At 37.0% G+C, this 25194-nt stretch overlaps 3 protein-coding genes across 4 annotated transcripts; 1 reads left to right on the forward strand and 2 right to left on the reverse strand.

Annotated features, from left to right (window-relative positions):
* Positions 1–472: 472 nt before the first annotated feature.
* LOC147485515 (aspartate--tRNA ligase, chloroplastic/mitochondrial-like) lies at positions 473–7081 on the forward strand. Its single transcript, XM_086572104.1, has 15 exons — positions 473–931; positions 1014–1157; positions 1347–1456; positions 1798–1909; positions 2087–2158; positions 2515–2606; positions 2908–3028; positions 3158–3280; positions 3891–4086; positions 4171–4358; positions 4461–4532; positions 4827–4925; positions 5054–5134; positions 6069–6126; positions 6736–7081. Exons 1-15 carry the CDS (start codon positions 560–562, stop codon positions 6903–6905), a joined length of 2010 nt encoding a protein of 669 aa, XP_086428230.1. The 5' UTR covers positions 473–559; the 3' UTR covers positions 6906–7081.
* A 953-nt stretch (positions 7082–8034) lies between these two features.
* LOC147485516 (uncharacterized) lies at positions 8035–12086 on the reverse strand. 2 transcript variants are annotated; one of them, XM_086572106.1, is made up of 7 exons: positions 11947–12086; positions 11143–11550; positions 10729–11008; positions 9943–10068; positions 9721–9869; positions 9440–9569; positions 8035–8175 (listed from the first exon to the last, which is right to left on the reverse strand). In XM_086572106.1, the coding sequence occupies exons 2-7, from the start codon at positions 11535–11537 to the stop codon at positions 8164–8166; spliced, it is 1092 nt and encodes a 363-aa protein (XP_086428232.1). In that variant the 5' UTR covers positions 11538–11550; positions 11947–12086; the 3' UTR covers positions 8035–8163. The 2 variants fall into 2 exon arrangements, with proteins under 2 accessions (XP_086428232.1, XP_086428231.1); XM_086572105.1 differs by lacking the exon at positions 8035–8175 and having other exon boundaries at positions 9233–9569.
* A 2590-nt stretch (positions 12087–14676) lies between these two features.
* LOC147485517 (uncharacterized) lies at positions 14677–19157 on the reverse strand. Its single transcript, XM_086572292.1, has 6 exons — positions 18723–19157; positions 18230–18322; positions 17787–18020; positions 17381–17483; positions 16139–16368; positions 14677–15473 (listed from the first exon to the last, which is right to left on the reverse strand). The coding sequence occupies exons 1-6, from the start codon at positions 19031–19033 to the stop codon at positions 15251–15253; spliced, it is 1194 nt and encodes a 397-aa protein (XP_086428418.1). The 5' UTR covers positions 19034–19157; the 3' UTR covers positions 14677–15250.
* Positions 19158–25194: the final 6037 nt, after the last annotated feature.

Consider the following 25194-nt stretch of genomic DNA (forward strand, 5'->3'; position numbering starts at 1 on the left):
TTTGAAGGCTCTTGAGTCTTTGCTTTGGGAGATCCAACATGGCTTTTGGTTGAGTACAGTTGTAGCTGAATTGGAGAAAGTGGTGGTGGGGTTTCCAATGTAGAGTTGCTGCCGGTGTTGGGCGTTCGGTTCAAGATTTTATGGATGTTCAGTACTTGTTGTGGTTCTCTTGTATTGTTTTCATCTATTTTTTCTTGTTTCCAAGCTGTTGAATGTAATCCATATTTTGATTAATATAATCAGTTTGTTCATCGGAAAAAAAAAAAAAAAAAAAAAGGAAGAAAAAACAATATGAATGTACAAAATATTTTTTCAAAATCTCAGTGCCTCACTTAAAATCCCGACCCCTGAACACTCGATATATAGCGATATACCAATTCCACAATGTCCAATATATCGCCTCAATTCACATGTTTCGGCATATACCAAAAATCTCGCAAAATCTCATCGCATTTTGCACCATGAATCAGATAACAGAAAGCCTTTGCAACTCCAAAAAAACAGGACCATCTTCCTTTCTTCTTCTTCTTCTTCTCCAAAAAACTTGCATAACAAAACCATGTCTTCATTACTCCTTCGAGCTCTACCTTCCATTATTACACATCGTTTCAAACCCATCTTACTTTCATCTCTACCACCTTTTTCCCACTCTCTCAAACTCAAACTCAAACCAACTCCACTTCTCCCTCAGAGAACACACTCCACACTCTCTTCTTCTCCTTCTTCCCCAACAGAAACACTTGCCCATGATGAAAAACCAGTAGTACCCTTTAAAGAATCATTAGAATGGGTAAGTAGAACTAACTTATGTGGAAATTTATCAGTAGATGACATTGGTAAACGAGTTAGACTCTGTGGATGGGTTGCTTCTCATAGAATACATGGTGGTCTGTCTTTTTTTAATCTTAGAGATCATTCTGGGATTGTTCAGGTGAGTTTTTTTAACATTTTTGAGTTAAATTTTTGATTTTTAAGAAAATTTAGTTATGTTTTTTTTTATGTGTGGTTTTCAGGTTACTACACTTCCTGATGAATTTCCTGATACACATTGTATTGTGAATGAGTTGAGGATTGAGTATGTGGTTTGTGTTGAGGGTGTTGTTCGGTCCCGCCCCGTTGAGTCTGTGAACAAAAAGATGACAACAGGAAGTATAGAGGTACCTTTTGTACTATTAGATACACTGTGAAAGTGTAATTATATACTTGAAAGTCTATTCGGTGTTGTTATAAGAGTTTCTTCAGTAGGATTAGTGTACAATTTATTTGTTTCAAGTCAGGTAGTGAGTTAGTTTACATGCTCTTAAGGCCTTTAAAGTGGTTGTTAAATTTGTGATTGACACATGCAGGTTGCTGCAGAGAATGTTCTAGTATTGAATTCTGTGAAATCTAAGTTGCCCTTCTTGGTTACCATTGCCGATGATGCAAAGGAAACAGCAAAAGAGGAGATTCGTTTGAGGTATCTGGCTTAATGTAATTTTACCTACAACTATTGGATTAGAAATTTAGAATTAATAAGCCATAATAAATTGCAATACTATTTGCTATGGCTGTCAGATCCTTCTTTTGCTTTGTCACATATAACCCACTATCCTGAGGCTCATTTTGAATTCTCTAGACACATATCCATCTTAGTCAAACTCACATAGAAAGGCTATAAAAGATGGTTAATACAAAGATTTGTATGCATTAAAGAACATCTGGGTTTGTTTTGGCTTGCGTAAACTGAAATTTGACACTTCATCAGCCCTTCTACATATTATCTGAAATCTAAACTTATAAACAAACACCTTGTACTAGATACCGATGCCTTGATTTGCGACGGCAGCAGATGAGCTCCAACCTAATGTTGCGACATAGAGTGGTCAAGCTTATCCGAAGATACCTAGAGGATGTCCATGCTTTTGTGGAGGTATCATTTGAATTAGTTTAAGTTAGTAAGTTAACTCGGGGGTTTCTAATTGGAATTCTTCGCAGTGCATGTTACGGTTTGAGTACGTCACTACTTTCTTTTACTTATGATTTATACTGGAGCTAATTTGTGCTTTTGTTCTTTCCTTAATCATGATTACTCATGGTTGTAAGGTAGATTGAGACTCCTATACTTTCTAGATCCACTCCTGAAGGTGCCCGTGATTATCTTGTGCCTTCACGAGTTCAGGTACTTGAGTTTAGGTTACCTTCCTTCTCTTATAGCCTTATTTGATGAACCTGCCAAAGACTAATAATTGAACATAATTGGGTCGTACTTAACATGTAATCTCATACTTTTTTATACCAGCTTTTACTGTTCAAAATAAATATATCGTTTTTTGATGATATCTATATCAAACCAATTCTTTTTTGACTGTTGGTTACTATTGAAACTGAACCGCAGCATATTTTGTCAAGAGATACAGCTTCCTTAAGATCCGGTTCTTTTATTCATGAAAGACATAGAATATACTGAAACCCATATATAAAAACCTAAATTGTGCTGATTTGTTGCAGCTGTAATTCAAAATTGTCTTTTTTAAGCCAGGAACATTCTATGCCTTACCTCAAAGTCCACAGTTGTTCAAGCAAATGCTAATGGTTTCTGGGTTTGACAAATATTACCAAATAGCCAGGTAATCTCGCTGTCAATCGAAATATTACAACATGTGTTTATGAGTTGGTTAATTACAAAAATGTGAGGCAGTAACATGCTCGACTGGATGTCTATTACCACTTAAGTAGTGTTATACTGTTATCAGATCTATTCTATAATAAATTTAAAAGAAGGGAAAAAAGTATGTCAAACTAAGATTAGGCGTGCTTGCTCTTCTGTCGCAAGTAAAAAATATGAGTGAGGAAATTTACATTCTTAACTGGTGTGTATTTACACAATGATAGTGCTCCTTGTTGATTTGAGAAGTCTTCTCTTACCAGATGTTTCCGAGATGAAGACTTGAGAGCAGACAGACAACCTGAGTTTACACAGCTTGATATGGAATTGGCATTTACACCTTTAGAAGACATGCTAAAGCTTAACGAGGATTTGATAAGATATGTTCGTACTTCTTCTCAAATCTCAGATAGAAGCTCATTAAAATATTTTCAAACTAACGAATATCTGGACATTATAGATAAGTCTGAAGTTCAAACCTCGTAATATTTCCTTTTATAATGTTTGTGGCAGGTGTTTCAAGAAATAAAAAACATACAACTACCAAATCCTTTTCCAAGGCTTACATATGCAGAGGCAATGAATCGGTATGGATCTGACAGGCCAGACCTCCGTTTTGATCTTGAATTGAAAGATGTGAGTCTTACTCATCTGTAGATTTCTAATCACTCAGAGTCGCTCGTTCTATGTTTTTACACAATGCTGAAGCTATTTCTATGGACATTCCCCCCACCACCCGGGGGGGAAAAAAATCTCCGTACTGATTCCCAAATGTGACATGGGTGAGAGACTTAGGGTGCGTTTGATTTGAATGTGCAAGGGAAATTTTCAGTGGGATTTTCACTTTTTATCACAAAAAATCTTGAAGTACGATCATCCAAGGGAACTTTTCACCGCCTTCAAGGGATTTCATGCAGAGTTCTTCCACAACTTTCGCATGATGTCCCTATTTAAATTTTCCTATCAAATTTTCCTTGAGGGTGAGGAAAATCCTTGTACTCATGAAATATTGAACTAAAAAGTGGGTTCTATTTCTGTATGTTATGCATTTGTTCATATCAATCTGATGTCTCGTTTTTTAACAATCCTAAAAGTTGAACTTAGTAAGCAATTTCGAGACGAATGACCTAGTTAGAATAACTTTAAGACCTCATAATCCGTATGTACCATTCATTACGTCTAATATTTATTAGCATTATCCTTTAGATCTAGTGCCTTGACAATTTATTTTTCCATGAACACACAGGTGTCGGATGTTTTCTCAGATTCCACTTTCAAGGTTTTCTCAGATACATTGACAAGCGGGGGAATTATCAAGGCATTATGTGTGCCTTTAGGTGCAAAAAGATACTCAAACTCTGCTCTTAAAAAAGGTGACATTTATGGCGAAGCAGTTAAATCAGGCGCTAAGGGTTTGCCTTTTCTCAAGGTCTTGGATGATGGTACGAGAGACAACTGTACTCATTTTGTTTTTAACATGATGATGATCTGCTTTACTTTCCTAATCAATTTAAAGTGTAATTTAGGGATGATTGAAGGAATTCCCGCCTTGACATCAAGTCTGGATCCCCAGAAAAGAGAGCAATTGCTAAAACAGTGTTCTGCAAGATCTGGTGATCTCATCTTGTTCACAGTTGGTCACCATACATCGGTTAATAAGACTCTAGACCGACTTAGGGTCTTTGTAGCACATGAGCTGGGGTTGGTGGATCATGTATGCTCTTACTTTCCCCTCCACAACATTATACTTGTTCATTGTTTGCGTATGTTCACTCAGAGATCTATCTAATGCATACCAAGTATTTTTTGTATCCAGTCCGCACATTCAATTCTTTGGGTGACCGATTTTCCGATGTTCGAGTGGAATAGTTCTGAGCAGAGGCTTGAGGTATATTTTATGTTTCCTTTCTTTTGTAGGAAAATGTGTTTATCTTTTTGCTTGTGGATATACTTCCTAATTCATGTTCTTTAGCATTGGTGCTGATTGCCATGATTAACGTGATACCCAAAGAAGTATCTTGCACTATTTGTTTAACTTCTCATTGTCATCTGCTACTTGGAACCTTAGCTTTTCTAATTTAGGTTTGTACCAAAATTAGCAACGTTTTACTAGAAATAGGTACCACTTTATTGTGTATTTATGTTTTGGTGTACATGTATTATTGTACTCTGATAAATGCAGGCCTTGCATCACCCTTTTACGGCACCAAACCCCGAGGACATGAGTAACCTTTCTACAGCCAGGGCTTTAGCATATGACATGGTTTATAATGGAGTCGAGGTGTGTTACTCTTGTTTTATTTGTCATAGTTTGGTATCTGCGTGGTTTCAGTTTGTCAATTCCACCCTAAGTTTCATCTTCTGTATTCTCCTTTAATCTTATGTTCATAATTCCTTATGGGATGTCAGATTGGTGGAGGTAGTCTTAGGATATATAAGCGGGAAGTCCAAGAGAAGGTTTTAGAGATTGTTGGTATCACTCCAAAACAGGTGAGACCCTGACTTCCTACTCACTCCAGTTAATTCTTAACACTATCAACTGTTAGATTACCAGGCTTATTTATGCTTCTCATGGTCTACGGCCTTTTTGTTAAAGCTTAGGTACTCTATCATGTATCCCTTTTTTGCAGATATATGTGCTCTTGATACATGAGTATATTACCATTATTACGTTTATGCCTTTCAAAAGCAATTTTGGTAGACCTAAAGTGTAGTTTGCTTTGGCCATAGACAATCGGTAGCTTGGAGTATAGGCACACGATAACTTGGAATTTTGTGATTTTTAATGGCCATTTTGTGCCTTGTGATTCATTTCATCTTCAAATCATCAATAATTTTCCATTTTAGGTCGTTCTAAATTTGCAACTTATTTAAAGTGTCTGTTGCTCGGTGTTGTACTTGTCCAAGAAGTCCTCTACGGTCTTTAACCCGAATGTTAGAAAACCTTACATTGATTCTTTGAATTTCAAAACTAGGCAAAAAATAAATACAGCCTTACACTTAGATAACAGTGTATAGGGAAAGCTGCACTGTCTGCTTTTTTGTAACATAAGTCTCTAGATTATATGGTCCCTTAATGAATATTTGCAGACATAAGCGTCTTAACAAAATCAAGGACATGCATAATGATACTTAAAGGCTTAATGAGTTGTAGTGATTAAAAGTGAGATTCTTCTTTTCATCGATTGCCGACTCAGTCTATTTTGTGTTTCTTTTCTTTTCACGTGTGGTACTTTAAATACGTTTAAGTCATTTGTGTCTTTTGAGTTGATGGTTCCTCGTACCTAAGACAATCATGTGGACTTCACAAACTTGGAATTGAACCCTACCAGAACCGTGACTCGCTTTCCTATCAAAAGTTTTTTCTCAGGGTAGTAAATGCTAGGAGTTCCTTTCATGATGTGGTTGTATGTTGCACGTGCAGGCTGAGGAAAAATTTGGCTACCTACTCGAAGCCTTAGACATGGGGGCTCCGCCACATGGTACAGCATCTTACTCAAATATAGTTCCCTGTACCTTTATTTGACTACACGATTGAAAGTACTATTTGTCAGTGTATCATGTGATGCTCTAATTAACAGATTATTCTAGTAATGTCATTTTATTTCGTTATTTGCACCATGTTTAGCTGCCCTACTAATATAGGAACCCTACATGAATCTTACGTTGCAAAACGTTTCTTTTCAATGTTTTGTGAAATTTGACCCTACCTATGGTCTTTATAAGAGCACCAATTAGGTGTTCTTTATGTTGTGTCGTGATTTCCTATCTTTTCGTGGAATCCAACCTGTGGTTCCTCATGTTGAAAGGGGTCAGGCCACCAACCCACCATCAAGAATGAGAGTGATGAATTGAAAGGATTTTGTTTGTTTTCCAAAGCAAACTTCGTGGATTTAAGGTTCTTTTAGGAATAACTGTCACAATTTCGCTTTGGTGATGTGCGGTGAGGCAGAAGGGATTTTTTTAGGAGTTGTGACCCAAAGTTTCAATGAATGTAGTACTAATGTAGTATCTAAAACCTTCTTTGGTCTGTTTGGTTTCCACAGTCTATAAGGTTTTCATGGTCGTTGCTTTTATTTGTTTTGGTTCAGGTGGCATTGCTTTTGGATTGGATCGATTGGTAATGCTGTTGGCCGGAGCCAGTTCCATTAGAGATGTTATAGCTTTTCCAAAGACTGCAACCGCACAATGTGCCCTTACTCGCACACCATCAGAGGTTGATCAACAACAACTAAAGGATCTTTCATATTCTAACCTGTAGATTAGCTTTGCTTTTTTAGTTTTTCATATATCATTTTAGCTTTTGATTGAGATGAACTGTTGTTGATGTCAAATCCCCATGAGTGTAGTTTATGTTACTCTGAGAACCTTCCATGGGTTCTCCATATGAACTTGGCCCAATGGGCTCTATGAATGCTCTCAGTGGGCTTTCCCTTTTGTCTTCGAGTCTAATTATTTCGTTATTTTGGAGGGATGATCTTGTCATAATCTGCAACAAGTTGATCCGTAACATAATCATTACCAAAACACATAATTCCTTGCCGTTTGCATGATAAAAATCTTGACTATGCTAGAAATACTCGCCTGTATATTGCTAGAAATACTCGCCTGTATATTCTCGCAAAGCCAAAATATACAGGAAAAGGAAGAGAGTAATTGTACTATAATTCGAACTGAACAATTGTACATCTTTTCAATTATTCAATCCTGTAACAATCAGATTACGTTGGTTCCGATGAAATCTTATGAATGCACAATGCATGCATGTGTAATTGTGTAAGATTACTTGAGTATGTGCACAAGTATAAAGTTCTATCAAATCCGATCCGCTGTCCATAACCCTATATTGGATCATGTTTGCTATAATCCCTGACTGATTTTTATCTTGCATAATATTTCGAAGGATCTGAAAGTTAATTCGTCTACAACATTTTAATTTGCACAGGAGTCTCTCCCACATAAAAAATGATCACTAATCTAGAGGATTATGTACGTGAGCCTGAAATACTCTCTCTCCCATGGGACATCCAAAACTAAGAATAAACACAAAATAGGAGAGCCCGAGTTTTGGATGCTGCAAGGAGCGGCAGTAGTTCTGACTGCTCTCATGTGCTCTTGCCCATCTATCATCACAAACTTGAGTCCCACTTCAAATTTTGGACGCCAAGTTTGGAAAGAATTGTACTTTGAGCGCAAGTCCAGGACTTCTGGCTATTGTTGTTTTCTTTCATGGACCAATTAGCCAAGTTCATCCATCCTTCAATCCTACCAAAGACCACACCACAGGGCAACGTTTTAACTCTCCAAGTAGTTATGAGTTCTGACTTCCGAGATGTGTGTGCGCGTGAGTGCGTATTTTAAAATGTCTAGGAGTAGCGTGTGTAGAGAGATTTCTTAGAAGTTAGACATGATCCACCAGGGCTGTCCCTGAGTTTTCAATGGCCATGTGCAAACGGGGAAATGTGGCCCTTTTCCAGTCTTCCATCAACACAAATTGGATCATCGAAATATTTCCCTTATCACATTTTTGACTGCAAAATCATCAATAAAGCTTTCAAAGTTAATTTTATTTAAAAATTCATTTTCAATAGATATTAACGCTAGCCCATTTAGACTTTCTTGTGACATAGTCGATCTAAGTTATGATTTCAATAATTTTAATTTTAAAAAACTTCTTTCTGCATACGCGACAGTAATGGAAACAATCAACAAAATTCTATAAGTTATGAATGCATTAGGAAAACAATCATGTCGTTTCAAGAAATCAAGTTAGGTGAATAATATTAGACTAGATTACTTTGGAATTAAATTGAGTTATTGAAATAATATTTAAGAAAAGGAAAAATTGATTTTAATCTCTAACTTACTTGAAAAATAATCAAAATTTAGGTGAATAAATAATTGAGATTGATCGAAATGAAAATTAATACGAATCCACATTGTAAAGAAAGAAATTATTGAGAATGAGAGAATACTAGATGGTTATAAGGTGAATGAGGTTTTTTTTTTTTACTAATTCTTTTTGTATTTGAGTAATTGATGACAACTTAAGCAATTAATTGGAATGATTTTCCAAAAGAAAACTTTATTAATTAGGAAGAGAGAGATCTAGTCATTGAGAAGATCTCCTCATCTATTATATCTATTGTTATTTTCTTTTTTTATTAACATAATTAATGAGGAAAGAGAATATGAGAGAATCGACTATTTACTGTGAAATTTTTGGTTTTTTGGGTTTTTCATCGGTTTGGACTTTTGATTTGCGAAATAAACTTTTTCCACTAAAACTATTTGTTTGGGCTTTATATATTGGGGGCCTGTGCGGTCGCCCACATGTCACCTGCTCAGGGCCGGGCCTGTGATCCAGAAAGATCTAGGTGCGTCCAGTAGTCCAGTGTGTATATTCAGACGAAAAGGGTAAATGGTTGGAGTGCTTTGTTATCAGTTTGTTCATGAGATCTAGTGCTGTTGTAAACAAAATGTAATTTTTGCTTTACTTGATCCAAGACTAGCTTCCCTGGACCCTCAACAATGGCTTCTGATAATCTCTACAAAAGTACATTAGCACTAAATCTAGGAATTCGTAGTCAACACCAACTGGTAATTGTATAGGAAAATTTCCTGTGTGGTGAATATATCTGTAATCTGTTCTTAGTATTCTTCATAAATATGAACTCGTTATTCTAGTTATCCAAATATTGGTACTTCTGCATCATGTGGTGAAATTGGGGGATAGTAATTGATCTTTGACTCTTCCAAACTGTTGTTATAAGATCCGGGTAAAGAAAGTGCTACCATTCTCTGGTTTATAGATGATACGGACATTGGATATGGTTGATTACAGCTGATCTGGTTGAACATGAGGTTTGCCATGGTCCTGTCAATTATATTGGTCTCTGGTCCAATGAAATTCGATTCTCCGGACCTGTAAATAAATGCATGCATTCAACACAGATGAGAATATAGAGTGACAAGGAAGAATATATTCAAAATTAGGATCTTGGAAATGACTAGGATATATGCAGATACTACCTAAACTGGCATGAATGAACAAACTTTAAGATGTTAATGCTTACTTTGATGTTTCACATTGATTGAAGGATGAAGAGAGCTCATCCATAGAAAGTTCTCCACCTTCTTCATAACTTAGGAAAGCTTCTTGTTTTGAACTATTGGCAAGGCGGTATAAGGCATCACGGAAGCAAATACGGGTGTTTGGAGTCATCTGTTGATATCCAAAATACCAAGTATAGATCAGGAATTGCGATTTACTCATGAAGGAGATATACTTTTTATACCTGTCCTATGACATGTACAAGATCCTGCAGCACTTTTGCTTTAAATGATCTTTCCTCATCCATATGTCCAACTCTTACGCATGATGTATCTAGTCCATTTTGAATCATGACCCTAAGCCCGGGTGCCTGTAAATCATTAACATAAGCAAGCTTGAATGAACTTTCAGTAACCTAAAACATGTGGCTGGTGTAATGATAGTAACTTCTTAATTTATGTGACGGTAAAGCAAGAAGCTGATTGGAAGTAGTTCTGGAGCTTTAATTGAAAACCAGTTACGGAATAAGGGAGTTGAATTCCCCAGATCATGAAGAAAAGCATCAGACTTAATAACTATAGCAACTAGCTCTGACAACATAAAAAAAAATGGACTGGAAAGCATGCAAGTAGATAAAATTAGATAAGGCCATAGAAGCATATAATAGGAAGTCATCATCCATTGAGTATGATATGATTAATAAAACAAGAGAACATAGGATTATACGGAAACTTTGATGGAGAGAATAACCTACAACAAGACTGTGGTAGAGAAACAGGTGAGAGAATTTACATCCTCTTACTACAGAGTTTATGTTGATAATCAGTAAATTTTTATAGGAAACAAATCCCTAATAATGTCCCCAAGGCTTATAGTGCGTGTCCACGGCAAGTGGGTGGAAGTACTATACTGGAAAGTTTTCCCATTCGTTTGCAACTGTAGTTTCATATTCACATGTCATGTGATGTCCAAAAGGTAATGGTCCTTTTAATATAGCAGCTTGAACTAATCAACAAATAGCTTATCATACCGTCGTTGCTAAAGAGCATTTCTTCGGCTTAGAGTCAAGCATCATGAAAGGCAAAGGAGTATCTTGAACAGGTCCGCATATTAGTGATCTTGGGATATCACAAATTTGACCAGGATAGTTCAAATTCGCCATATTACTGGGCTGCTGAACCGGGATGCTCTGTAATATTGTGCTCGTTTTTGTCAAGTGATCATTGTGTAACATACCAGATTCCAAGTGTGTGCTCATGGAGTGGTATGAATTTTCATTAGGAGATGGATTATACCAATGCCGTGAAGTCCTGCATAGAGAACATCAAAGAGGTCATACACTGAAACATATAAAGTTAACGCATATATATTACATATGATACTATATGCAGATAATTTTCTATTAAATAAAGTATTCAAAGAGTCCCAGAAGTTACGCTTGTACAAGGAAATGTCATCAACCCTAGCTTTTGCATCTAGGCCTTTAAGCTGCTCCAAGACATCACCTAAAAGTCCAGTCCTTTTTGGAGGCAGAGCTTGAAGAACCCCACCACTGCAGTTGACCAACGGAACTTCATGGAACGTGCTTAAACCATAAGCACATTCTTCGTTTAACGGATATGATAGTCCCTCGTTCTCATGAATCAATCCTTGCATATTGGAGCTGAGATCAATGCTTGATTTTGATACTCCAACAAAGTAGTTGTTGAGCGACTTATTGTTCTCTGACATACTGGCACTTTGTTGCAACATATAGTCCAGTGATGTAAACCCACATGTTGGTTCTCGCCCTGTTGGCACAATGCGGTAACCATTGTCTCTGCCTCTATAACAGTCCATATACGCACTTTACCTGAAATTAGTGAAGAAAATTATGTTAACTAAATTGTTTTGCGTTCCAAAAAAAATCATCTAGACGATCTATTAAATTGACAGCAGTGGAAAATGAGAAGTATTATTCCTACACAAATAATAACACTCATTATTTATGTATATCTCATGGAAAAAAGTATATGGTTGCACTTCCAGAGGCGCTATTTGCTATATGGACCTTATCAGTTAGACTTAGGGAGGAGTCTTGAAGCATTTTGTCTCAAAATAGTATGTTTGTTCGATTTTTATGAATACAACTAAACATGCCATCCTATTAGTTAACATTGTAAATTTAAAATCCCATGAAGCTGATCTGAACTACAGAAGATTTTAATCAAGACAACTTGAAATTCTTAAAGCGATTCAAGAAACAAACCTGGGACTACTCAAAAGGCATTTAGATGAACAAAAAAGAAATGCTTTCTAGAGCTCCTTGTAGTAAAACTTGAACGACCACAAAGCTATACAGAAGGGGAATATTTTCTTAATTGTTAAATGTGCCAGGAGGCAGGATAGATCTTTGTTGATCATAAACAAGTTCTAATACTAAATACCTCAATATCTAAAGCAAACTAGTCATTGTAGACTTCACTACCTGAAGTACAGCTAGTTTTATATTTGCCTCCAAACTCTTCAAATATCTGTTAAGAGTACGTATTAATTGTGTGTGGTTGGGAAGTAATTGGAACTTGGAAGAATTAGTGGTGTTTAGTTTTAATCTCCTGTTTCTCATAGGTCCACTTGGCATTTGTTTTGTAAGCAACTTTTAGTCTGTGGCTCTAGTGAATTAGGCACACGCTTGCCAAATCTGTTTGGTTTTTGTTCCTAAAATTGTCCCTTTATCTGCAACCAAACAACAAAAGGACAGGTACTCTTGTCGTAACTTCTGAGGATAGTTTGGAAAGCGTTCCCTTTAAACTTTAGGAGTATAGAAGTAGGCCACTTTTAAAGTTCATACAATCAATTTATAGATGTTAAGAATTAATCTTCCATCCATATCCAAAGTGACATGTAAGAGTCCACATTATCTAAAGTCTAAATTAGGTCGTTGGATTATATCGCCGAACGCTCAGCTTAGACTCGTGAATTAATCAATTAAGAGCATCATCTTTAGGAGAGCAACCAACAAAATACCAAAATTTTGAACCAAACTAAAAAAATACCAACTAACTTTAGGAGCAACATCAAATTTTCGACATCAAATGACGCGGTTTTAACCGCGCTATATAGCCCATGTGGTTTTCTCAAAACCGTGCTATTGAAGCCCATCTTAAAAGTCCAAGCCCATACGGTTTTATAAAAACCGCGCGATGTGTCGCACATAAATTTTCTTAGTTTTTTTTCTTTTCCAATCTTTCGCGTGGTTTTCGCAAAACCGCGTGATTGATTGAAGCCCATTGTTTAGCCCAAGCCCATGCGGTGTTAGAAAAACCACACTGTTTTTTCAACACCACAAGAGAGATTTGATGCAGCACCAAACCAAACACCAAATGTTTTTTTTTTTAATGTTTTCATCAACATGTATCTTTCCTGAAGATGAAAAAACACCAAATTTAATGTTTGATACTAGGAAAATATCTCATCTAAAGATGCTCTAAAGTAATGGCAAATAATTTTCTGCATGCAGGCACATTTATTGTTAACTTTAAGAGAATGAACATGGAGAAAAGAAGAATTTGAAGTTCTTAACTTTCTGTGAGACTATTATTGGAAACACCCATTATGTTAGTTTCCAGTTTCCAGTTTCCAGCAGATGATGTGCTATCAAGAAAGATGATCTATTGGTTCCCTTAAATGATCACACAGAAACTTGTTGGTTCAAAAGGAAGAAAAGTATTACTTGCTCACCTTAATTTCTTTATCCCAAGCAATATAACTAGGTCAAGACAAGTAGGCATGTAGCCAACTTTGTGTATCATTGGGATAAGCTGGCTTTGGTTCTTGCGACTTGTTAACCAAAATCAAACAGACCCAAGTAGGCAAACCAGAGACCCTGATATGCAATCGCTTATCTGGGTTATTTGGGGTATCCTCTTTTGGTTGATAATTTGCAGGACATAACCTTTAGCGCGTAACTAATGGTGTCATGGTTGGTGCGTAACTTGTCCAAGTAGGATTATATCCTCATCTGGTGGTACAATTCTTCTGAGTGTGTAAATGGTGAGGCGTCCCTGCCAACAATGTTAACTTTCTTAGGTCTAGCTAGCACTAAAATCACGTCAACTACCTATATAAAATAAAATAGAAAGAAGAAAACAAAAGTTAAAGTTTCAATTACTGAATCAATTAAATGGAAATCACAACCATCGGACAAAACTTTCTCCATATGCCGCACACATACAGGCAACTCACACCCAGACACAGACACAGTCACATCACAGACACTAACACTAGATCATTAACCTAGCAAAATCTCTATACTGGTTAAAGAAAAAAAGAAAAAGAAAAAGACCTTCTCTAGTTATCTATTTCTGTTGCTTTGTCTTGGGGAAGATGCTTGCTGAGACATGATTTGACAGTGACAGTAACTTTTATGTATATAGATTCTGTTAAAGGGAGCACTAATTGCAGGGGAAAGTGGGAAACCACATCCATCTCCTCATCACTTGGGCGGATTCTGATGCGAGTTTTACCATGAATAATAAGAAACGACTGAAGGTCCAGTCCTGTGCATTCAAGATCTTTTAAGATGTTGAAGTGTTGAACTTCAATCCTGCCGTGGGCAGGTGACTAACTGAAGCTTAAATCCTAAACACATGAGCAAACTGTCACAAGTACCAACTACATAAATCGGTGCTGCTTCTATTTCGTTATACATAAACAAGAAGATTGGAAAAAAAAAACTGAAAAAATTCCCGAAGGGAATACAAATTTACCTAAATCGATAATTAGAGAGACCATTCATGTCATGAACTCACAATCCAGAACTCTGTCCTTTTTCTAAATGAAAATATTAATAACATTAATAATAATAATAATAATAATAATAATAATAATAATAAAAAGTCAGATATAAAGATTAATAATCCACCTATGCCGCCAACAACATCAACAAAGAAAATATGCAACCTAGTTCTATTTCTGCAATAAAGATTAATGAAAGTCATGACAACCCAAACCAAAATATCCTATATAAATTTCAACCTCTTTGCGTTGCAAACTGCAAGGTTTTAGTGGTAAAATGTGGAGATGCAGAAGCAAACCAACACAATACATTAATTTGTTACAGGAAACAAGATACATTACATTAATTACAAGACAATCTTCAGTACTCTTTCAAAGTAAATAACAACTGCAATTACCTATAAGCCTCATCCCAGATGACTGTAATACTATCTTGAGCACTTTCAAGTCCAAAGGCCTCTATGCAAACAAAGCGAAAAAAGGGCCAAAAATTGATTGCTTGAAGGTGGTGCAGTTCTGTATAAGAAACTTTTACCAGGTTATACTCAACAACAGCAGCAAAGGTTTTTTCATCAGTTCACCTCAAGTAATATTTTCTTCCAAAGCCAAGGTTAAAACAAGTCCGGTACGTACTGTGCATAGTGTAGTCAACTAGGTTATGATCATCATGGCTTTCACATGCCTTGGGAACACAAAATCGCAAAACCAAAAGGAGGAGAAAGCGGCACATCAAGAGAGCCTCGCTTTGAAAGAGGTATATTTTAGGAAGTAAACTCTCAGGTCCCCTCTTCATCCATGGTATAAACAGGTATCTTCCATATCTTCGTGTTCTTTTTAGGATCATCAGTTAAGCTGAGATCTGTATTATCCACCTTGAATGTTTTGATGACGGTTTTTGCTCCAATCATGATCAGCCTCTCTAACATAAATAATTGGTAATTGTTCTCTATAACTGGATCCAAGATATTGCTGTAGTTCGAAGAATATGCCAATCTGTACCTGCAAAATGAGTTGTGTACTTGATATAAGCTTGACTGAAAGCATTCCATCTTGCATGTAATCTATAAGCATCCAAGTGAAAGTTAATACTCAAAAGTTCATCAACAAAGATATCAAGTAGGATAGGTTAATTGTGTAACTTAATTGCATCCTTTCTGACTTTTTTCTTAGGTTTGACATTATGCTAGAATGTCCTACACTCATACCCTCCAATGTTTCTCAAAGATATCTGTGGGACACCATTTGAGAGTTTGAAAATGCTCTTTCAGGGAGCGTACACGCTATCTTTGGTCCAACACCTATGTAAGTACTTATGTCTGGTGCCTTGCTAGGCCAAGTAGCAGGACAGAAATTCATTCTACCCCTCAAATCGCACTTCATTACTAAGAATGCACACATAGATGATTTTTCAAGTGATGTTGTAACGAAACTATAGCGGTCTTGCATACAAATATGTCAGGAAAGATCCCAAGCAAAGGACAAGAGATCACTTGAGTATGCACACTAGCAGAGATACCAAAACTATGAAAGGAACATAATTTGCTTCATACGCAGGTGTTTTCTTCTCAAGTTAACAACTCATTCATGAGGGAAACTACATTCCTCAAATTTCATATGCTTTTGTAGCAGAGAGGGAGCCCACAAAGCACTTTTGAAAGGAATACCTGACAGATAGAGGTGAGAAAAATCCTGGTGTCCTCTCGTTAGAAGCAATAAAAAGAGTCCTCCCTGGAGGAACCCACTTCGCAATTCTACGGACAATGAATTCTGCCTGAGTATCCCTGTCAAGATGCGGGTGAAGGGTTCTTGCAACCCCAAATCTGTCGTTCCTTGTCTTTATCTTATCGCCTCGACGCACATGGATAGCATCATAGTCACCAAGAAGCCCCTTGATCTGTCAAAACATATTGCTTCAGAAATTCTAAATGGTAAACTTTCACAATATAGAAATCAAGATAAGTTTTAAAGTTGTCACATGTACATATGTTTTATAAGTGGTTGGAAGCATTGAAAAAGGACAATGCAAACCATTGAATCAATGCATACAGCAGTGCCTAAGTGAAGATTTTACAGATATCTTTTGTGCAACAGATTATGGAGAAATTAAGAATATTGTAATGTTTGTAGATTATATGCTTGATTGGGCAATTCAATCGACTTCAATTTTGACAAGTATTTTTCTTTCGGTAATCATTTCTATAGGTGATAAGATATTTAAGTAATTGTTGAAGCACAAATTATAACGGTGATTATAAGACCTATCCATTACATTTATACTGAAACAGAGAAACCATCAAAGAGTAAAAATATAAAGCTATCTCGGGGGGAAAGATAACTCAGCTTGAGCAACATTCTAGAAGATCTCTGGTCATGCTTCTGATAAAAGTACGGACCAAGTGTAGTCAATTGTGCATCTATAAGGGCCCATTTTCTAGAGTCTATCAAGTCCCCATTCGCCAGAAGTCCAGAGTGTAGCCAACAGTGCAGTTATAAGTAATTTATCATATTACTAAAGCAAAATTAGTAAGAAATGACCTGTACGGCTGTACCAAATCCCAATTACAATTCCCAGATTTTCTACATACACCTAATTTTTAAGTTGTTTTTCAAAGTCTAATTGTTGATATATCCCGAACACCTAACCCTAAAATGAAGGGGTATCGGTTTACGGGTTTTAACATATTACTTCAACACATTACACATTGCACATCACATGTGTGAACAAAGAAAATACAGCTACTTTCAGTGATGATTAACCAGGCAATACTCATAGCAGAATTTTGCATGTAACATGGTCCACCAGTTTTTACTTGGCCAGAGAACACAACCATTAAAAAAATAAGAAAAAAAGAAGATACACAGAGCAAAATAATGTGTATACAAATAGAATTTACAGACTAACACACCTTCTCTGCTGCATTTCTTAGTTTCCTTGATGCCATAGAAGGGAGAAATGAATATGGTAGTGTTATAGCACTGCGGTTGTTTCGATCCTTGCACTCCATAAACCTGGATGGCAATTACGAGAAGCTTTTATTTATTTTTGTTTATTTATTTTATTTTTAAGTTTTGATAATTATGATCAGTGTATAACAGAAACTAGCAATGTTACACCTATACACATATTCCAACCGAGTTGACAGGGGAAATGAAAAACTTGCACTATAAGTCAAACAGATCCTAGGTCTAAAAATCTCGAGCTTCACATCAAAGTCAGTTTTGAATATGGTCAACCGACACTGTTTAGGAGCTGCTCAACCCTTCTATCAATACAGGACAAAAGACAAATACCAACATTGAAAATGAACTTACCATGAAAGAGGGCTCGCAGTACGATTTATCAGCAAGAGATTAGCATAACGAGTTTCTGCATTAAGATTCTCCCTACTGATTCCTTCCACATGGGCTACTCCCTGAGCTCCCAACTTCATGCTTGTCGATAGTACTTTATACCATGTCTTGGAATTATCTAGGATTACAGGCACAGTCTCAGACATGAAGTCCAAATCATACAAAGAGTCCATACGACAGGAGCTTGCTGCCCACCTATCAGATCATACAAGATAATTTCAGATTGCTGAGAAAATGACCACAGCCACACTTTCAAGAAAATAACAGACTGCGAATGCAAGAACCATACATCAAAGGAAACTAACAAGAGTTCTGAATCAAAATGGTGATATAGAAATGACAGCAAAATAAATTAGTGCGACTAAAGAATAAACATACTTAGAGGAAATTCAGAGTGAGCTCACCTATCCTCCGAAGTAGCATTACTAGACTGATGAAGGATTCCTTTCTTATTGTGTATGGGATTAATGCACATTCTTGAAGGCATAACGAACGTTCTACAAAAGAGCAAAAGAATATGCTAAATTAGAAGAAAATATATATCTAAATGTCATAGATCAAATAAAAAAGTTCAAATGAGTTACTTAATTCTCAAGCAAAGAAAAACAAATCATAACAGAACCAATGGAACAAACACTTTATCACATTATGAACCTCCAACTCACTCCAAACAAACACGGAAAACCATCAAATATCCAAAGTAATGGAACAGTCTTAAACCCAAATCATCACTAAAGCAATCTAACTCAATTCAAACAATGCAAAACCTATATATCATTGTAGGCTAAAAATGCACAACAACTAACAACACACTTCTAAACTATATAAACAAATTTCAACACAAATAAGAACAGCCCAAGTCACTAAACGATAAAAGAAACTAAGTAAAAATAATACCTTTTAAGAAAAATAGCTTCTTCAAGAGCACATCTCAAGCTAGACTCTTGATGACCCAAACCTTCACAAGAATCACAATGTTTTCCAGGGCAATCAATTCTATTCCCCCAATATAAATACTTCTTCTCATATGTATGATCATCTTGTTTTTTTAACAATATTTTTGTACCTGGGAAAGATAATATGTTTGTAGAAAGTGTAGATGAAAATATACATAGAAATGCAATGGTTATGATTGAAATGCATAATATGAGAAATGGAGATCTGGGTTTTTGTTGTTTGTTCTTAACTGTTGTTCTGTGAATCGCCATTATAAGTTTTCAGAGCAGAGCTGAAAAAAGAAAAGAAAAAAAGAGTAGCAGGTGAAGAAGAAAACAGTAACGGGCTACTTTTTTAATGTTGGATTAGGCACAACTAATCAAAAGTTTAATATGTTTGGTACAATATACCGTGAAATATCAGACCCGAAATGATATTTTACAATATTTCAATACTCGGTGTGACGATATATTTATTTTATTACATGGTCTTGATACACCTATGTCCATATGATCTGTTGTGAGTTGGAATTTTGTTTCTTGGTTTCTCAGGTACTTGTTTATCTCCATCGTAATGAGATTCATAGAACAGTTTGAATCGTGATTTGATCAAGTGATAAACTTTTCTCCATGCACCACTGCAAGGTCTTAGTTTCTCCTTGATATCTGCCCTATGTTCAGAAGCACTCCTCAGCATATAAGTCTTGAGTTTCTTACTTTTCTGTCTCACATACCGCAAAGTCATTTTGGGTTTTGAGGTTGATGTAGCTTGTTGAGAACTTGGATTTTTGTTTTGGTGTTGAGGTTTTGTTGCATTGTTATAGCTAGACCAGTTGGAATCGGGGTTTAGAGATGTGAGAGACCGGCTCCTTTTAAGTGGTACCCCTTGCTCCATCCCGCCATTATCTTCATCTCTAATTTGCACAAGAGCAGCCATGAATGGATCATCGTCGAGGTCATGTTTCCTAAAACTTAAAAATGAAAGTGACCGTTTTAGTATTGAGTTTCGAGGTGTTGACGATGAAACTCTTAGTCCCTGACTACTACTCATAGTTTTGTCATTATTTTGGAGGCGAGGAGGCAGTTTCAGCGGTGGGACTTCATGACTACCACGTAAGACTTCATCTGGAAAGGACATTGCATTCGAACCACGTTTATGCTGGTGCTTCTCAAACTCGAAATCATCAAGATCATCTAATACTCCGAGGTTTGTCCTCAGTGCTGCCTCTGTATTCCAACCATATGGAGTAGTGGTAAGTCCACCAGTCGGTGTAGTGGGCACACTAAAGAAACACAGAGGATGGCTTTTGATGAAAAATTCTGTCCCAGTCCTGGAATGGACACTCACACGAAAGGATTCACTTGGGCTGTGAAGAGTGACCATGTTACAATTATATTGACAGTGTAAAAGAAGGCTTTGAAGGTAAAGATAGATGGTAGCTATAGGCTATATATAACTTAGAGAAGAGAATAGAGAAAAGCCTTGCTGCGCTCTTAGTGAGTTGGGGTACTTCGGTTACATATCTTCAAAACCTTCATGCATATAACGTGCCTTGAGCAACAAATGCTCATGTTCTACACCATTTTCTTAGAAGCATTACATATCATGATTTATGGATGAAAGTACACTTAATTAACATTTCCTTCATATGGATTATGGAGCATATGTACAAGCTCAATGCTAAAGCTATTTAAAGCTAAGAATGGACACAAGTTTTGTGAGCATAGGACTCTACACACTATTAATTTAATGAAGCGATTAGAGATAAACTACGGTATTATCTTTAATATATTTGGCCTTGTAGCTATCACTATGTGCCACCTTTCTAGTTCTTCATTTAAAAACTGTGAAGAAAACGTACGTCGTCACAGAATACAAAATAAGGCATCTATAGGCTATAGCTGACTTTGGCAAAAGTGCAACACCATGTAGATTGGTATCACTGAAATTATGTTATGGTCTTACCTTAGTCCTTAGCTCTCCCCGCTAAACTAATTAAACTGATAATCTGAAAGAGATATTTGGTAAACTGTTTGAAATTGTTCCATCGTCTGGACTTAATGTTCAAAAGTTACTGTCCAACCACAAGTTGTTGACATCTAATACATGCTTTGCAGTGTGCATGGGCATCTTGAAACAGAGTCGGCCAATAAAAACCGCATTGAAGAACTTTGGCAATAGTCTTCTTTCCACTAAAATGTCTCCCACATGATTGTTCATGGCAGAAGGATAAGACTTCATTGTGCTCCCACTGGGAAATACAACGACGAATTATCTGATCTGCACAATATTTAAAAAGGTAGGGTTCATCTCAGTAGTAAAACTTAATTAACTTTTGACAAAAATCTATTGCGTTCGTTCTTAGACTATATATCAGGAATTGTATCGGACACTAAAGAATTAATGATGTTCGCATACCATAGTACAGAAAAAATAGAATAAAGATGCTCATCTGGAAAAGAGTCAGATATCGATTCGGAATCACTGTCATCCTCATTAGTTAACCTAGAGAAATGATCTGCAACTACATTTTCAGCTCCTTTTTTATCCTTAATTTCTAAGGTAAATTCAGTTAGGAGAAAAATCCAACGGATCAATCTCTGTTTAGTATCCTTCTTCGCGAGAAGGTACCTGTTTTGACCCCCACCTACGTGGCAAACGTCCATTAGTAGGGGTCTCTATTTATTCATTTAATCAACATGGCTAAAGCCCAATTCGCAATATCATGGATCAATGTACAGGCCCATTAACTCATGTGTCTAAGGCTGAACCTTAGCCACATGGCTTGCCACTAATGTACATTGATTTATGTCCAGATTCATTTCTTATCAAAGAGATAATTATCATTTGAGAGTTATATTCTATCACAATTGCTCAAGTAACAAGATTACTTGAGCTATAAGGACTCTCTACTCTACCTATACAAATACCACATTATTTTTCATAAGGAACTACGTGGAAACTTGATCCCTAGAGAATAGATCTTAGGTACGTAGGCAGCCATTATTTGGTTCAGTTTCATTTCCCCCAACATCAAATTCCTCTGTTTCTTAGTGTGTTATTTACCATTGCTCTCGTTGTGTTGAAGCGGTTTCTTGCCGAAACATAATTGGCGCGTCCTGTGGGTTTTGAATCCATTATCACGTGAAACAATCAAGATGGTAAGCCTGAAAGCGGTCAACGGACAACATATTCCTCCTGCCAATAGGAATCACAACCCTCGAAATTCAAGTCGGGCAATGCAAGAACCGTTGAACAATCGAGTTGCTCCTAGTGGTAGGATCAATTCTCAACATCCAACTGCAGGCAGACACCCAAGCCGCCGCTACCGCAAGCGAACGGCGACAAACGCCTCTCGAAGAAGGCGTTGCGAAGAAAGTATAAGGAAAAACTTCATCCCAGATTGGACCGACGGCAGGGAAGGCCGACCTCGCAGATTTGCGGAAAATCGCCATCCTAGACAGGGAAAAAAGGCATCACGGAAGAAAGTATAAGGAAGAACTTCATCCCGGACTGGACCGACCTGACAGAGAAGGCCGACCTCGCAGATTTATGGAAAATCGCCATCCTAGACAGGTCCGTCCCGCATAGGGAAAAAAAAGCGCCGCGGAAGAAAGTATAAGGAAAACCTTCATCCTAGACCGGACCGACCGCGACGGAAGGCCGACCTCGCAAATTTGAGAAAAAGCGCCATCCCGCACGAGTCCGACCGGCGAGGGATGGAAGGTGTCCTGAATAAACTAGAGGGAAGACCACAATCCCGCATAAAACTGCCGACCTAGATAGGTTGGTTACACGCAAAAAAAAAAGACAATCTCGGTCCGGACCGAAAGTGTGTACCGCCTAAAATCTCTAACTCTTGTAAAGGTAATGGTAGGTGTCATCTTCCACATAGGCTCGGCCCGGGCGTATTCTGTTAAAATCTTCCGGTAAAATGGATTTCACTTTTCAATACAATTTTTTCCGATCATTGGGAAAAATAATGGAGGCTTATATCGATGATATAGTCGTTAAATCGAAGCATACCGGGTGATCATCTTTCCGATCTTCAACTTGTTTTTTTGATAGGCTTAACAAGTATAACATGAGACTCAATCCGCCAAATGTTCTTTTGGCCTCTCTTCCTGGAAAATTCTCGATACCTCATGACTCGTAGAGGTATTGAGGCTAATCCTGATCAGATACGCGCTGTTATTGATATGTCATCACCAAAAAAAATAAGAAAGAAATTCAACGACTTACTGTTTGGCTTGCCACTCTTCATAGATTTATTTCTAAATATTCCGATCGTTGTCATCCCTTCTTCCAGACTTTAAAGGGGGCGGCAACTTGGAACGTTGATTGTTAGATGGCATTGCAACAACTGGAGAAATACTTGGAAGAATCTATGGAAGACATTTTGCCGCCAATAACTGGGGGCGACGAAGACCAACATGAAAACGCAATTCCTAATCCCATTGACCTATGTATTGTTTACTCAGATGGCTCCCATAGTAAATCTGGGTCTGGAATTGGATGTGTTTTTGTTAAACCCGGCGGAGAAAAGATTGGGAAATCTGTGCGACTTGGCTTCACCGCTTCAAATAACGAAGCCGAGTATGAGGATGCCATTTGTGCCTTGAGAACGGCTTTTGATTAACCTTTGCGAAAGCTCGGTTATACACGGATTCTCGCCTTGTTGCAAATCAGTTTGGTGGGTCTTTTAAAGCAAGAGATGAGCGTATGGCGGCTTATCTTAGTTTGATACATAGTCTTGCTCGACAATTTGATAGCATCTCTATCACTCAAAGACCCCGAAATGACTTACGTCATGCAGATTCATTGACTTATCTCTCCGCCGCCGTTAGAAGCGAAGGGCTTGACACATAACTTTTGTAGTCATCTTTTCGTCAGTCTAAGTTTGAACGTTTTTACGCTCGCTTAGTTCATTACTATCATTACGAAAAAAATCTGACGAAGTTACCACATTTAGCTTCGTCAACTTAAGTTTGAATGCTTTTACGCTCGCTTAGTTCATTACTATCATTACGACAAAATCTGACGAAGTTACCACATTTAGCTTCGTCAGCTTAAGTTTGAACGCTTTTACGCTCGCTTAGTTCATTACTATAATTACGACAAAATCTGACGAAGTTACCCTATTTAGCTTCCTCAGCTTAAGTTTGAACGCTTTTACGCTCGCTTAGTTCATTACTATCATTACGAAAAAATCTGACGAAGTTACCCTATTTAGCTTCGTCAGCTTAAGTTTAAACGCTTTTACGCTTGCTTAGTTCATTACTATCGTTTCGACAAAATCTGACGAGGTTGCCACGTTTAGCTTCGTCAGCCTAAGTTTGAACGCTTTTTACCCTCGCTTAGTCATTACTATCGCTACAACAAAATCTGACGAAGTTACTACGTTTAACTTCGTCAGTCTAAGTTTGAATGCTTTTACGCTCACTTAGTTCATTACTATCACTATAACAAAATCTGACAAAGTTACCACGTTTAGCTTTATCAGTCTAAGTTTGAATACTTTTATGCTCGCTTAGTCCGTTACTATCACTACGACAATATCCGACTAAGTCATCGCGTTTCGTTTTGTCAGTCGAAGTTCGAACGTTTTTACACTCGCATTAGTCTAATTTTGCCGAGTTAAATTAGCATTGGGGGTATTTTTTCTCTACATGGGGGCGTCTCGTTCTATTTCATTTCAATTGCATAAATCTACATCATTGTCAGTTTTCCGCAGGTATGTTATCTGACACAACAACAATATTCAATAACAAACCCATCTTTATTTTTATTTTTCATCAAAAGAAGTTTTAACTCTATGGTATTACATTCAAATGATTACCTAATCAATTGTCTCTGTCAATTGTCTTACGGTTGTTCGATTAAATCTTAATTTTTATCTTGAAATCTGCATTAAACCGCTTTAGCTTTGGTTAACTATTTTCCGCAGTCATTCCTTTTTCTAAGGCATTGTGCCGCTCTTTCTCAACGACCCTTCTGTCAGCTTTTTTAATTCATCTACGACATTAATTGACGCCTTTTTGTGCTAAACTTTTCTCCGTCAACTCTTTATGAATATAATTTGCTCGTAATACCGCCGTTTCTCCGTGCGGCGAGAATTTGCATTACGTCAACTTTCTTCGCGAAAATTTTATTCAAATCTTCATTATTTTTTTAAGGCATTGTGCCAATCTTTCTCTGAAAAAATTTCGGCGAAAATTTTAAAATTCGAATTTCATTATTTTTCTAAGGCATTGTGCCGATCTTTCTACGAAAAAATTTCCGAGCGAAAATTTTCGTCAACGTCATTATTTTTTTTAAGGCATTGTGCCGATCTTTCTACGAGAAATTTTCCAAGTGAAATTTTTGACAGCTTCATTATTTTTTCTAAGGCATTAAGCCGAACTTTCTGAGCGAAACTTTCCGAGGCTCGTAC

The sequence above is a fragment of the Coptis chinensis genome, chromosome 7 (assembly GCF_015680905.1).
Source record: "Coptis chinensis isolate HL-2020 chromosome 7, ASM1568090v1, whole genome shotgun sequence".
Classification (NCBI taxonomy): domain Eukaryota; kingdom Viridiplantae; phylum Streptophyta; class Magnoliopsida; order Ranunculales; family Ranunculaceae; genus Coptis; species Coptis chinensis.